The following is an 11,979-nucleotide window of genomic DNA, read 5'->3' on the forward strand; positions in this document are numbered from 1 at the left end:
ACACGAGGCTGGCCTCGAACTCAAGGATTCAAGGAGCCGCCTACCTTTGCCACTCGAATGCTGGGATTAAAGGCATATGCCACAACGTTCGGTGCATCTTTCGTTTTTCTGTTTCGTGTTCATAGATACCGCTGGGTATAGTAAGCATTCAGAGCCAGCACCGTGGATCGGACACTTTCTCCTAAGCCAAAAGCAGGTGCAGCCGAGGCTAGGGACCCCAGGACCGGAACTCTCGAAGCTGGGAACCCTGGAAAGCTGCAGCTGAGTGGGGGAATGGGATCTGGAAGGGACTTCCTGTTGTCCCTAATCCCAGCCTCCTCCAGACTTCCCCATCCGTTCTATTTTGGCTGCAGACTCGTTTCACCCTCGTGAGGGGGCTCCGCCCCCGGGGTCTCCTTTGCTTCCACCTTGGTGAGAAGGGGATGCTAAGAAAAGCACCTGGAAATCGGCTCGTGCAGTCAGCTTGCAGAAGGGGACAGGGTCAAAGGTGGAAGGCTTCAGGCTGGCAAGAGATAATGAGGGGGCTGGACCCAGGATTGGGAAGATGAAGACATGGCCCATCCAGACCTGGAGCAGGATGAACGTACCCAGGTGACAAGCTGCAGCTTGAGAGAAAGGCTGACAGTGGGCAGTTGATCTGTGGGTTTCAGGCGAAGCTTTGTGTCCAGCTGGGCACACAGCAGGTATCAACGCACTGGCGCCTCCTTGGCCGGCTCTCGGCAGAAGTTTCTGAACCTCAGGACAATAAGCCCTGATTCCCGTTCAGCCCTTAGTTGCCCTCAGCTGGCTTCACCGAGATTTGTGGTTCTTGTTTCAGTGACAAAGGGGACAATACCATTCCTTTCACAGAAAATATCATTCACCACGGGCTCCGCAGGGCCTGGCAGACTTCATAATCGCTGTGGTCAGGCACTGGGGAGTGCGGGGCACTTCGGAAGTGTTCCTAAGATAGTGCTTTCTTTCCTCTTTTCCAGGTTCTTGGCTAAAACCTGGAGGGGGCTCGACTAGCAGGGGAGAGAACCATTTGCTATTTTTCCTGGCTTTGAAGTGGAGGATGTCTGCAGACAGTCAAAGCGTCGCCGCTATTGAGAACAAGAAGAAAACCCATGAGGTATCCTGGGATCCTAGCTAGGGAGGGATGCTTTGAACTAGAGGAAAGGTTGTTTTCAAAACCGATGCCTGGACAAAAGGAAGTGTAAGAGTCATTGTGAGAATGGATTGTCACTGGGCAGCGATGTGGGAGAAGAGGTGGAATCATGGGAAATAGCTTCCAACCGGTCTTTACAGTATAACTGTTTTTGCTCTGTCCAGTAAAGGCCATAGCACCCACAGAACACAGGGAAGCCCTCTGCTTACAACTTCCTTCCTCTTGGGCCACGCCTCTCCTCCTCATGGCTTACCTCTCTGGGTCCAAGTTCTAGTTCTGCTTGTAACTGTTGCTTGCCTATGTGTGGCATAGGGTTTGTGTGTGTGTGTAATCGCCATCTTTGCAGGTCCAGTCTTGGACGCTGGGCTTGGAGCTAGAGGACTTTGACTCAGCCTCGGGCCTAGTGTATAACCTTGAGCCGCTGCCCTGCTCTGTGGGACCTACTTGTGCTGTGTAAAGTTGACTCATTCCCACTTGTCTTACTAGGTCACTGTTAGGCTTGAAGGAGAGAATGAGTGTGAGCCATCTGTGAGCAGTGTGCCAGTGTGTAACTGATGACTGCTATGGTACAAGGACCAAGAACACCCAGAACTACTAGACCAAGTCAGAGGATTTGGGATCCTCCCACCTAGTTTTGCTGGTGGTTAGAAATATCAATATATGCTAGCACAAGTGCTGCCATTTTTATGGTGCAGAAGCTCAAAGAATTGTTCCCAGTATCCAGGGTCCTTTCCTCTGATACCCGATGAGCCTTGTGTATCTGCTTTCTCCGCTGATGTCAGACTCTGTCAGCTGCACACTGGTGGAGTAACAGTAGTAATTACTTGCATTGTTCTTTGTTTATCTAGAACTTTCTGGAGCAGACAACAGTCTCTCATTCAACCACTACCTCTTTATAACTGTTTTATGCAGGTGGTAGAACAGCTGAGTCCAGACCACCAGTCAGTCATGGGTATGACTAGATCTGGCACCCAGATGCTCTGAAGGTCCCAGGCAGGGAAGGGAAGGCCATCTGCCTACACCATGGTCTCCCAGGTGTTCCCCCAATGCAAGGGAGGCTTTAGAGCTTGGTGGCTCAGGCCCTTTTTGTATCTTTCAGCCTGGATGTGCTGGCTTCTTGTGGCTGCCTGGGAAGTTCCCACTAACAAAGAGGCTTAAGACTGCCTGGGTTCGTTGTAGTAGAAGGCTCTGCTCTCCTGGATGGCTTACAGGAAGAGAGACTTTTCATGGCTCTGGCTGTTCCCAGTTATGTGTGTGGCTCCATCTTGTTCTCTGTTCCTTCTCCTCCTTTCCTCTTCTTAACTTATTTTGTGTGTGTGTGTGTGTATGTGTGTGTGTGTGCGTGTGTGTGTGAGAGAGAGAGAGAGAGAGAGAGAGAGAGAGAGAGAGAGAGAGACTGACTAAGGATGCACCCTGGTTCTTATACACACTATAAGCAGCCTTCTACTAAGTTACATCTCAAGGCCTCTTTTAGCTTTTTATTTTTGAAACAGATTTGCTAAGTTTGTTATGTAGCTGTGAACTCTCTTTAGTAGCCATGGTAGGTCTTGAACTTGCTATCCTCTCTTCAGCTTCCCAGCTGGCACCACCAGACCTGACTGTGCCTTCTCTTCTTATCAAGATCTGAATCTGGATGTAGGGTTAAAGTTCCAATGATTTAATCTCTCTCTCTCTCTCTCTCTCTCTCTCTCTCTCTCTCTCTCTCTCTCCCCCTCCCTCCCTCCCTCCCTCCCTCCCCTCTTCCTCCCTTTCTCTCTCTCCTTTTCTTTTCTCTTTTTGTGTAGCCTTGGCTGTCCTAGAACTACCTCTGTAGAACAGGCTGGCCTTAAACTCACAGAGATCTTGAAATCACAGAGTGTTGAGATTAAAAGCATGAGCCACCACTGCCCAGCTCCAATGATTCAAGATCGGTAGCTTAATTTTCTCTGTAAAAGATTCTTTCTAAGCCGGGCGGTGGTGGCGCACGCCTTTAATCCCAGCACTTGGGAGGCAGAGGCAGGCGGATTTCTGAGTTCAAGGCCAGCCTGGTCTACAGAGTGAGTTCCAGGACAGCCAGGGCTACACAGAGAAACCCTGTCTTTTAAATCAGGTCACATTCTTCGCTTTGTTTTGTTTTTAAACAGTGTCTCATGTTGCCTAGAACTGCTTATGTAGCCAACCAAGGATGACCCGGCCTCCTGATCTTCCTGCTTCCACCTCCCAAAGGCTGGGCTTACTGGCCTGTGCCACTACACCTGGCTTCAAATAAAGCAACATTTGTGGCTGACATGGATTTGTGGGGGGATGCTATTTAACCCATGACATTGGTTTTCTCCTATATTTAAAAAAAAAAAAAAAAAAAAAAAAAAAAAAAAAAAAAAAGCAGTTTACAGTGCTGTGTAGTGTGAGGCTTAAGTGGACAGATAGCCACTGCTTTCGGGGTGGCGTGTTGACATTGTCCTTCTCCTACTGCCTGTCCTTGCTAGGGTGAGACCTGGATACAAAAAGAGCTAAATCTTTAAGGTGTGCCCTATGTTTGCCTGTACCTGGCATTGCTGGCTATCTCTGCTAGATCTGTAGCCCTCTGCTGACAGGGATTGTGATTCCTAGGTTTCAGGTAATGGGCAACACTGTGGAGACATGCTCTCCGGGCAGGAGGAGACAGTGCCCTTGGGAACCTCTCAGGAGTCAACACAGATTAAGGCAGAGCCAGAAGAGCTACACTGTGAGGGGACATCACAGGAGGACAGGACTCCAGGAACATGGGGCTGGATGTCCCCAAGTCCTGTCTGTAAGGACAAAGCCCCCTTCCTGCCTGGCGGAGGTAGGAGAAGTGACTTCTTGGAGAGGCATTCTGGGGAGGGTTGAGGGTTTTACCAGGGACGGAGGGGTCCCAGATTTTCATCTGCCTCCTGGTAGCTTTAGAGTGGGTGACCTGCTTTTGGGTTAAATCTAGGGTGAGGCTTAAGGTAGCTGGGGAGCATCAGTGCCCAGCAGGATGCTCTGAGCCGGCTGCTCTGAGGACTCTGTCTTCCTGCAGTTCTTCCCTCATCATGGATTCCTGTACTGTCCCGAGGGGGACGGACCAGAGAGCGACAGATGGCTGCGGCACTCCTCACTGCCTGGTCCCAGGTGAGTGACTCCTGAGGGTCTCCAGCTGCCCCAGGCAGAGGCAGGACCCCTCCTGGTCATCACATGATGCCCTCTTCTGTAGTTGGCTCAGCACGGGACTCCATAAGGCTGCTTTCCTTCTGACATGGAGTCAGAACCCATTGCCTCTGACTTGTTAAAGTGCTTCTGGGGCCACCTGAGAGCCCTTGCATGGGCCTGGGGCTCATAGTGGTCCTGATGCTGATGGCGAAGCAGAGGCAGCAGAGAGACTGTTCTCTCATGTGAACACGCCTCTGAGAGATGAGCTTAGGGTAGAGGCTCTGTGAGGGCCTGGCCTTTGGCCATGTACCCTAAAATGCTGTCTTGCTGCTGACCATCACCTTCCACAGAAGGCCATCCTTGGATGGTGCTTCTAACCAACCATCAAATCCAAGTGATGGGGTTCCTGGCAGCTGCAGCTTGAAGGCCTGGTCTTGTCACATATCTTGGAGTTGTCTTTTTTTTTTTTCTTCTTACCATGTCCACAGCAAACTCTGAATAGTCTTGTTTTCATGTTGTCTCAGATGCCGGTGACCTTTGAGGATGTAGCTCTATATCTCTCCCGGGAGGAGTGGGGAAGGCTGGACCACACACAGAAAAATTTCTACAGAGATATACTACAGGGAAAGAATGGGCTGGCTTTGGGTAAGGCTCATCTCCAGTGGCTTCCTATGGCCCCGTCATTGCCTCCCTGCCCACACCTTGCCTGTCCTTTCCTCTCTTCTTTATCTGGACAGCACTGCTTTGCAGAACCTTCCACACGGATGGACATGTTTCTTTCTGTCCTAGGACAATGACCACAAGCCAGGTGCCCACTGAGTTCTAGAAAGAAGACTTTAAATTTTGTTTGATCAACTTAGATTGGAATTTGAACAGCCAGTGCCGGGTGCTGTGGTCACATCTGTAAGCCCAGCAGTAGCAGGTGGAGGCAGAGGGTAGAGGACTGACGTTTACATTGCGAGTTTCAGGCCTGCAGAGCTAAGCTGTGACCTTGTCTCAAAAGATACTTAAGAGGCAGCTGTGCAGGCTACTGGCTGCAGCACTGCCCAGTGTTGGTTTGGAATTTTGTTTCTTCTTTCCCTGCATTCATATCACGAGTAGTTCTCTTCAGCCTCCCAGCTCCAGATGTGCCTGCTCATCTGGAGACTTCCTGGTCAGATGTGCCATCAGCCACCCTCCCAGATCCTTAAGCTAGAGGCTAGAGGCAGTGGCTTCAAAGAACTCACAGAACAAGCTTACTCCTCCAGGGTGGGAAGGGCTGTGTCTAAGACCAGGCTTTTGACTCTTTAGTTTCAAACTGATCCTGACAGAATTTGATGATGCCTTCAGCTCTTCATTGTCCATCTGTCATGCATCCATTCATTATATAACTATAGCTATTTCGAATTTGCTAGTTAAGGTGGAATCCTTGAGCCTAAGCAGTGGTGTGTGTATATGAGAGAGAGAGAGAGAGAGAGAGAGAGAGAGAGAGAGAGAGAGAAAGAGAAGAGAGAGAGAGAGAAAGAGAGAGAGACAGACACACAGAGAGAGACAGCACCAGAGGTCAGCCTGAGTCTTGAATCTTTAAGTGCTGTCCATGTTTTTTGGTGGTGAGGTGTTTTTTGATTTTTTTTTTTTTTTTTTTTTTTTTTGAGACAGGATTTCTATGTAGCCCTGGTCCTAGAACTCACTTTGTGGACCAGGCTTCAGGCTTCCTCTGCTTTCCAATACTGGGATTAAAGTTATGCCAGGTCACTTCGTTTTGTTGTTTTTTTGGTTGGTTGGTTTTTGAGATAGGGTCTTTTATTGGTTAGGAGTTCACCAAGTTGTCTAGGCTTGATAGCCATTGAGCTCCAGGTACCCATATACCCATCACTACGAACATTGTCACTGTGTCTGGCTTTTAATGTTGCTAAGGATGGAACTTAGATCTTCACACATGCTTTGCTGTTGACTGAACTATCTATCTTTCCTGCCCCGAGCAGCCTTGGGTAGTTCTGTCAGTGACTGGAGTGGTGGTCCTGAGACCCATTCTGGGCACATCAGTTCCCCACTCAGGACCCCACCCACTCCTGTAATTACCAGCCATTGTTAGCATTTGCCAGGGCTCAGACCAACAGGTCCAAGCAAATCCTGAGATTAGAGGGAATTTAGCACTCAACTGGGTCTAGCAAGTTCCTTTCCTCCCCTCGAGGCCCATGGGAATCACAATTACAACTCTCTGCTCTTTTTTTTTCTTTCCTTTTCGAGACAGGGTTTCTCTGTGTAGCCCTGGCTGTCCTGGAACTCAATCTGTAGACCAGGCTGGCCTCAAACTCAGAAATCTGCCTGCTTCTGCCTCCCGAGTGCTGGGATTAAAAGCTTGCACCACCACTGCCTGGCCAAGCCTGGAATTTAAAAAAATTTGCCTACTAATTAATGTATTGAGATAGTCTCACTATGTGGTCCAGACAGGGTTTGAGCTCAGTCTCCTCCCTTGGCCTCCCAGTTGCTGGCTTGTTTTGCAAATGGCTTTCCCCTTTTGCCTTATAGAGTTGAGTCTGGGTACAGAAGAACCACGATGAGTGGAGGCGGGTTGGGGGATTATCGTACTGTGGGGCAGTCCCAGAAGCTCAGCATCTCTTTCTGGACAGGGTTTCCCTTCAGCAGACCTTTCTGGGTTCCCCAAGTTCAGGGGAAGGGCCAGGTGGCAAGCTCTAGCCGGATTACAGGAGCTGAGGAGAGGCGAGGCCTTGGTTCAGGTGAGGGCCTTAGCCAATGCTAAGGTTTGGGGATCCCCTTGTGGATATGCATGCAAGGGTCTCCAAGCCCCTCTACTGCTAGAGGGTGGCTATTGCCTTGCGTGGTCCTGTAGCTTCCCTGTGGGCGCTGTAGAAGTTTACCGTCATCTAGCAGCCTGTCTTTTTACAGGAGCTGTGGAAATGGGGAAGGTGGTACCAACCTTGGCCGTCGCAACCCTAGCGGACACCAAACCCATAAGGACTAGGGCCAGGTGGGCCCCGGGGAAAGACCCGCAGTGTGGTCAGCATGTGGCTAGTGATCTGGGTACAAAGCTGGCCAGAGACACCGGGGAAGCTAGTCAGCTAAAGCCAGCCCCATCCGAAGCACGTCCTCACAAGACCCCAGAGGACAGCGCCCCAGAGAAACCCACTGAGGGGGAGGAGGCCCTGAAAAGTGGCGAAGAGGGTCTGGTACCCGACGGTGACTCGGGCAAGAAGACATACAAGTGCGAACAGTGCGGCAAGGGCTTCAGTTGGCACTCGCACCTGGTGACTCACCGGCGCACGCACACGGGCGAGAAGCCTTATACCTGCACGGACTGCGGCAAGCGCTTCGGCCGCAGCTCACACCTCATCCAGCACCAGATCATCCACACGGGCGAGAAGCCCTATACCTGCCCCTCGTGCTGGAAGAGCTTCAGCCACCATTCCACGCTGATCCAGCACCAGCGCATCCACACTGGCGAGAAGCCCTACGTGTGCGACCGCTGTGCCAAGCGTTTCACCCGCCGCTCGGACCTAGTCACACACCAGGGCACGCACACCGGCGCCAAGCCCCACAAGTGTCCTATCTGCGGCAAGTGCTTCACCCAGAGCTCCGCCCTGGTCACACACCAGCGCACCCACACCGGCGTCAAGCCCTACCCGTGCCCAGAGTGCGGCAAGTGCTTCAGCCAGCGCTCCAATCTCATCGCACATAATCGCACGCACACGGGCGAGAAGCCCTACCACTGCCTGGACTGTGGCAAGAGCTTCAGCCATAGCTCGCACCTCACTGCCCACCAACGCACCCACCGTGGCGTGCGGCCCTACTCCTGCCCACTCTGCGGCAAGAGCTTCAGCCGCCGCTCCAACCTGCACCGGCACGAGAAGATCCACACCACTGGACCCAAGGCTCTGGCCGTGCTCATGCTGGGGGCGGCGGCAGCGGGGGCGCTCACAGCACCCCCACCTGCTCCCACTTAAAAGCCTGAGAGAGAGAGGAGGGGGCGAGGTTTGAGAACACCCAGGGAAGCTGGGGGAGCCCCGCTGATGCTAGGGCCCTGGGAAGACGCTGGGTCATAGCCATTGGGATGGTGGACAGGGGTGAGGGCAGGGAACTAACTGCAAGGTGCTACTTCTGGCACCAGGTGGGCATGGTAACGTGGGAGGAGCCAGGGCTAGAAGGGCGGATACTCTCGCTGCAGATTAAAGGCTTGGATTTCAAGCTGTGCTCTGTGGCTCTGTCTGCCTGGTGTTTGAGCTGATCTCTGAGCTTCGGGTAGCTCGTGGTTCCACCAGGTGTCCTCGTTCAGGTAACCCCAAGCCACCATTGTTGGCCTGGGAAGCCTCTCTTCCCTAGCCTTGACTTGGGTCACAGTCTCAGTTGTCTGACGTCGATTCCAGAACATTAGGACCTTATTTTTTAAAAAATTAATATTTGAGTCAGGTTTGGAGGCACACTCCTTTAATCCCAGCACCCGGGAGGCAGAGGCAGGTGAATTTCTGTAGTTCGAGCCCAACCTGGTCTACAAAGTGAGTGCAGGACAGCAAGGACTGTTACACAGAGAAACCCTGTCTCGAAAAGCAAAACTAATAATAACAATAATGATAATAATATTTTTTGTGGTGGTTGTTGGTATCTATACGTGTGTATGGACGTGTCACTGCGCACCTGTTGAGGTCAGAGGACAACTCAATTTATTCTATACCGTGTGGATCCCAGATTTGTAACTCAAGTGGTCAGTAGTCATCTTTCATCTTTACTACTGAGTCATCTCACCCAGGTTTTGATTTTTTGAGACCTGGTTTCATGTAGCCTAGGGTAGCATGAACTGGCTGTGTAACCGGTGCGCCTTGCCTGCACCTTCCAGGTACTGGGATTATAGGTGAAAACCACCCGGCTCAACTTGGGACCATATGTCTATAAACAAGAGCATCTAAGTTCAGGCTTCCCGACCTGAAGAAAGCCAGTTACTTCTGAAACTGTGAAGCAGGAGAAGGGAGTCCCTTTAGATGGCATGTCCCAAGGGGTGCCTGGCACTCGCTGAGCCCTGGCTGCTTCTTTGGCTTGTAACCACCAATACCTTCAGTGCTGGGGTTTTGATGACGCCTATCTATCTCTGCAGGCACCTGCACACATGTGCACACATAATTATCACATATCTCACACATAGTTAAAAAATTTTAAATCTTTTTAAAAAGATGATCGTGAGTTCTTTTTCTAGTGGGCTTTACAGTTTTATTTAGCTGGGTGGTGGTGGCACACACCATTTATCCCAACACTTGGGAGAGCAAAGCAAATGGATCTTTGAGTTTGAGTTCAAGGCCAGGCTTGTCTATAGAGTTCTAGGACAGCCAGGGTTCCACAGAAAGAAGCCCTGTCTGGGAAAAAAAAAAAAAATGTTTTATTTAGACAGGATCTCAAGTATCTGAAGTTGGCCTGGAACTCACTGTGGAATCAAAGATGACCTTGAATGACAACTGGTCATCCTGCCTCTGCCTCACAAATGCAAGAAAGACTTACAGATGTGTGCTGCACGCCCAGGCTAGATGGTTATTTCTTAAGAGGCCAGAAAGAAACACTGCTACCTCTAGTTGTGCAGACGACTGTCACTCAGCAGTGGAATCTGTGTGGTTCAGGGTGAGGGACTGAAGGTACTTTCTCCTGTGAAATGGGCTTCTCTTCCGGGAACTTTTTAATGAAGGCAGGGGCTGCTTTCAACGACTTGTTAAATTCACAGGAACTTAGCATTACCGACTCACACCATGGGTGTTGTTCAGGCTGTGAGACTTCAGTTCCTCCGGCTGTGTGCTTGGTGCATTTGAATGTATAGTGACGGGTAGGGACAGATGACACAAGACTATCTTCAGAAGAAACGGGCAGCTTTAACAAAGAACAGGTAAGACGAAGTGGTAGCGTCGCGGGTCTGTAATGTTGGGATGAGAGGGACTGATGATTTGGTGGGTGATGATGGGGGGGCCTGAAGCCTGAGCTGGGTCTGGATGTCCGGGTGGAGTTTCGGGGGCTCACGGGCCACTGCTGAACGCCTGGGTTACTAGTGTGATTCTGAGAGCAGAGCACTGGCGAGGAGTGAGCGCACAGGTTTATTCTGAGCTTCCCGCTCAGGGTCCGGGTGAAAGCTGGTTTTGCCTGGCGGAGGTGGAGACATGGACACAACTCTGGTCTAGGCAGCTTCTCAGAATTTCCCGCTGGCAACAGGTCAGGAGTCTGATGGAGCTTTTTCCACCAGAGGCCCGGTCCTCCACTGTCCTCAGTTCTGAGGTCCGTTGCCAGGGAGATGGGCACACACACACACACACACACACACACACACACACACACCAACAAAACAACAAAAACAAAAAACTGGCCAATCACCCCCCCCAAGCTAGTCCCAGCAACTTTCCCTTTTCCCGCCCCCCCCCCCCCCCAAGCTGCGCGGTTGTCTAGGCAACAGTTCCTGGCTACTGTTCCGAGCTAGTTTTCCGTTCTTCAGGCTAGTCCCATTGACTCCTTCTAGTGCCTCACCAGCTAGGGCTCTTAGGGCTGTAGCCATGCTGGCCTGAAACGCGCCATGTAGAGACCAGCCTGGACTAGAATTTCTGTCTTTTACATGCTGGGATTACAGGTGTAGGCTACTAGGCCCAACTTTTGTTTTTCATTTATTTTTTGATTCAGTTATATTTTAAATTTTGTCTTTGAACGGTTTGCTCATTTCGGTGCAGAACATGTATATTCATATTAGAGTTTGGCATATTCATTTATTTGCCAGGCAGTGGTGGCACACGCCTTTAATACCAGACAGAGTTTGAGGCCAGCTTGGGTAACAGCAAGTTCCATGACAGCCAGGGCTACACAGAGAAACTGCCTTGAAAAAGAATAAATATATTTTTGAAGCATATATATATTCCTGGAACTATGTAAACCAGGCTGGCATTGAGCTCTCAGAGATCAGCCTACCAAGTATTGGGAATAAAGGCAGCATTTTCTGTGGGGAGCAGTTCCAGAGTTAACTGTGACTGACTTCTTGCGTGTAATTTAATCATGAATGAGTCTGCCGACATTTATCTTTGTTTTCCATTAAGATGTACGTTATATTTTATCAAGTTCCTCCACTTACACATAACATTCTTGAGAGACTGCCCTAGTCTGAAGGAAACAGCCTTAGTCAAACAGATACTGAACTTTCACGTAAGGATTTGTGGTCATTGTTTATCTTCCTGGAATTGGTCATGCTTTGTGTTGCTTGCCTTTAAAAGATACTGAGAAAATACACTTGCTCCCTGACATGGTATCCATCAGTGGCCCTCCCATCTCTGTCTCTTGCGTCTTCTTTCTGCCTTTCCTATAACCATCCTCACCCCCCCCCCCTCGTGGCTCCCGCGTTGACTGACCCGCAGGTGCTCGCAATTTTCTTTCTTACGTGTATGAATATTTGCCTTTATGCATGTCTGCACCACATGCATGCATGATGTGGATGGAGGCCAGAAGAGGGCGCCAGAGCCCTGGGATTGCAGTTACAGACAGTTGTAAGCCGCTAATGGATCTTCTGGAAAAGCGGCTAGCACTCTTAATGGACAAGCTTTTTCTGTAGCCCTGGAAGCACTTTCTCTATCTCTGTACAGACATACACAGTAATGCATTGAGCCACCATGTGGTTGCTGGGAATTGAACTCAGGACCTCTGGAAGAGCAGTCAGTGCTCTTAACCACTGAGCCATCTCTCCAGCCCAATGCATTGGA

At 50.4% G+C, this 11,979-nt stretch overlaps 1 protein-coding gene across 3 annotated transcripts; it reads left to right on the forward strand.

The window, feature by feature from the left end:
- On the forward strand, window positions 1–11,550 carry Znf205 (zinc finger protein 205). Of its 3 annotated transcripts, none has more exons than XM_034505996.2 (7): window positions 1–411; window positions 975–1,111; window positions 3,737–3,950; window positions 4,167–4,258; window positions 4,801–4,921; window positions 6,889–6,996; window positions 7,166–11,550. In XM_034505996.2, exons 2-7 carry the CDS (start codon window positions 1,055–1,057, stop codon window positions 8,218–8,220), a joined length of 1,647 nt encoding a protein of 548 aa, XP_034361887.1. In that variant the 5' UTR covers window positions 1–411; window positions 975–1,054; the 3' UTR covers window positions 8,221–11,550. The 3 variants fall into 3 exon arrangements, with proteins under 3 accessions (XP_034361887.1, XP_034361886.1, XP_034361888.1); XM_034505995.2 differs by having other exon boundaries at window positions 3–591; XM_034505997.2 differs by lacking the exon at window positions 6,889–6,996 and having other exon boundaries at window positions 9–591.
- Window positions 11,551–11,979: the final 429 nt, after the last annotated feature.

This window comes from Arvicanthis niloticus, chromosome 6, assembly GCF_011762505.2.
Source record: "Arvicanthis niloticus isolate mArvNil1 chromosome 6, mArvNil1.pat.X, whole genome shotgun sequence".
NCBI lineage: Eukaryota > Metazoa > Chordata > Mammalia > Rodentia > Muridae > Arvicanthis > Arvicanthis niloticus.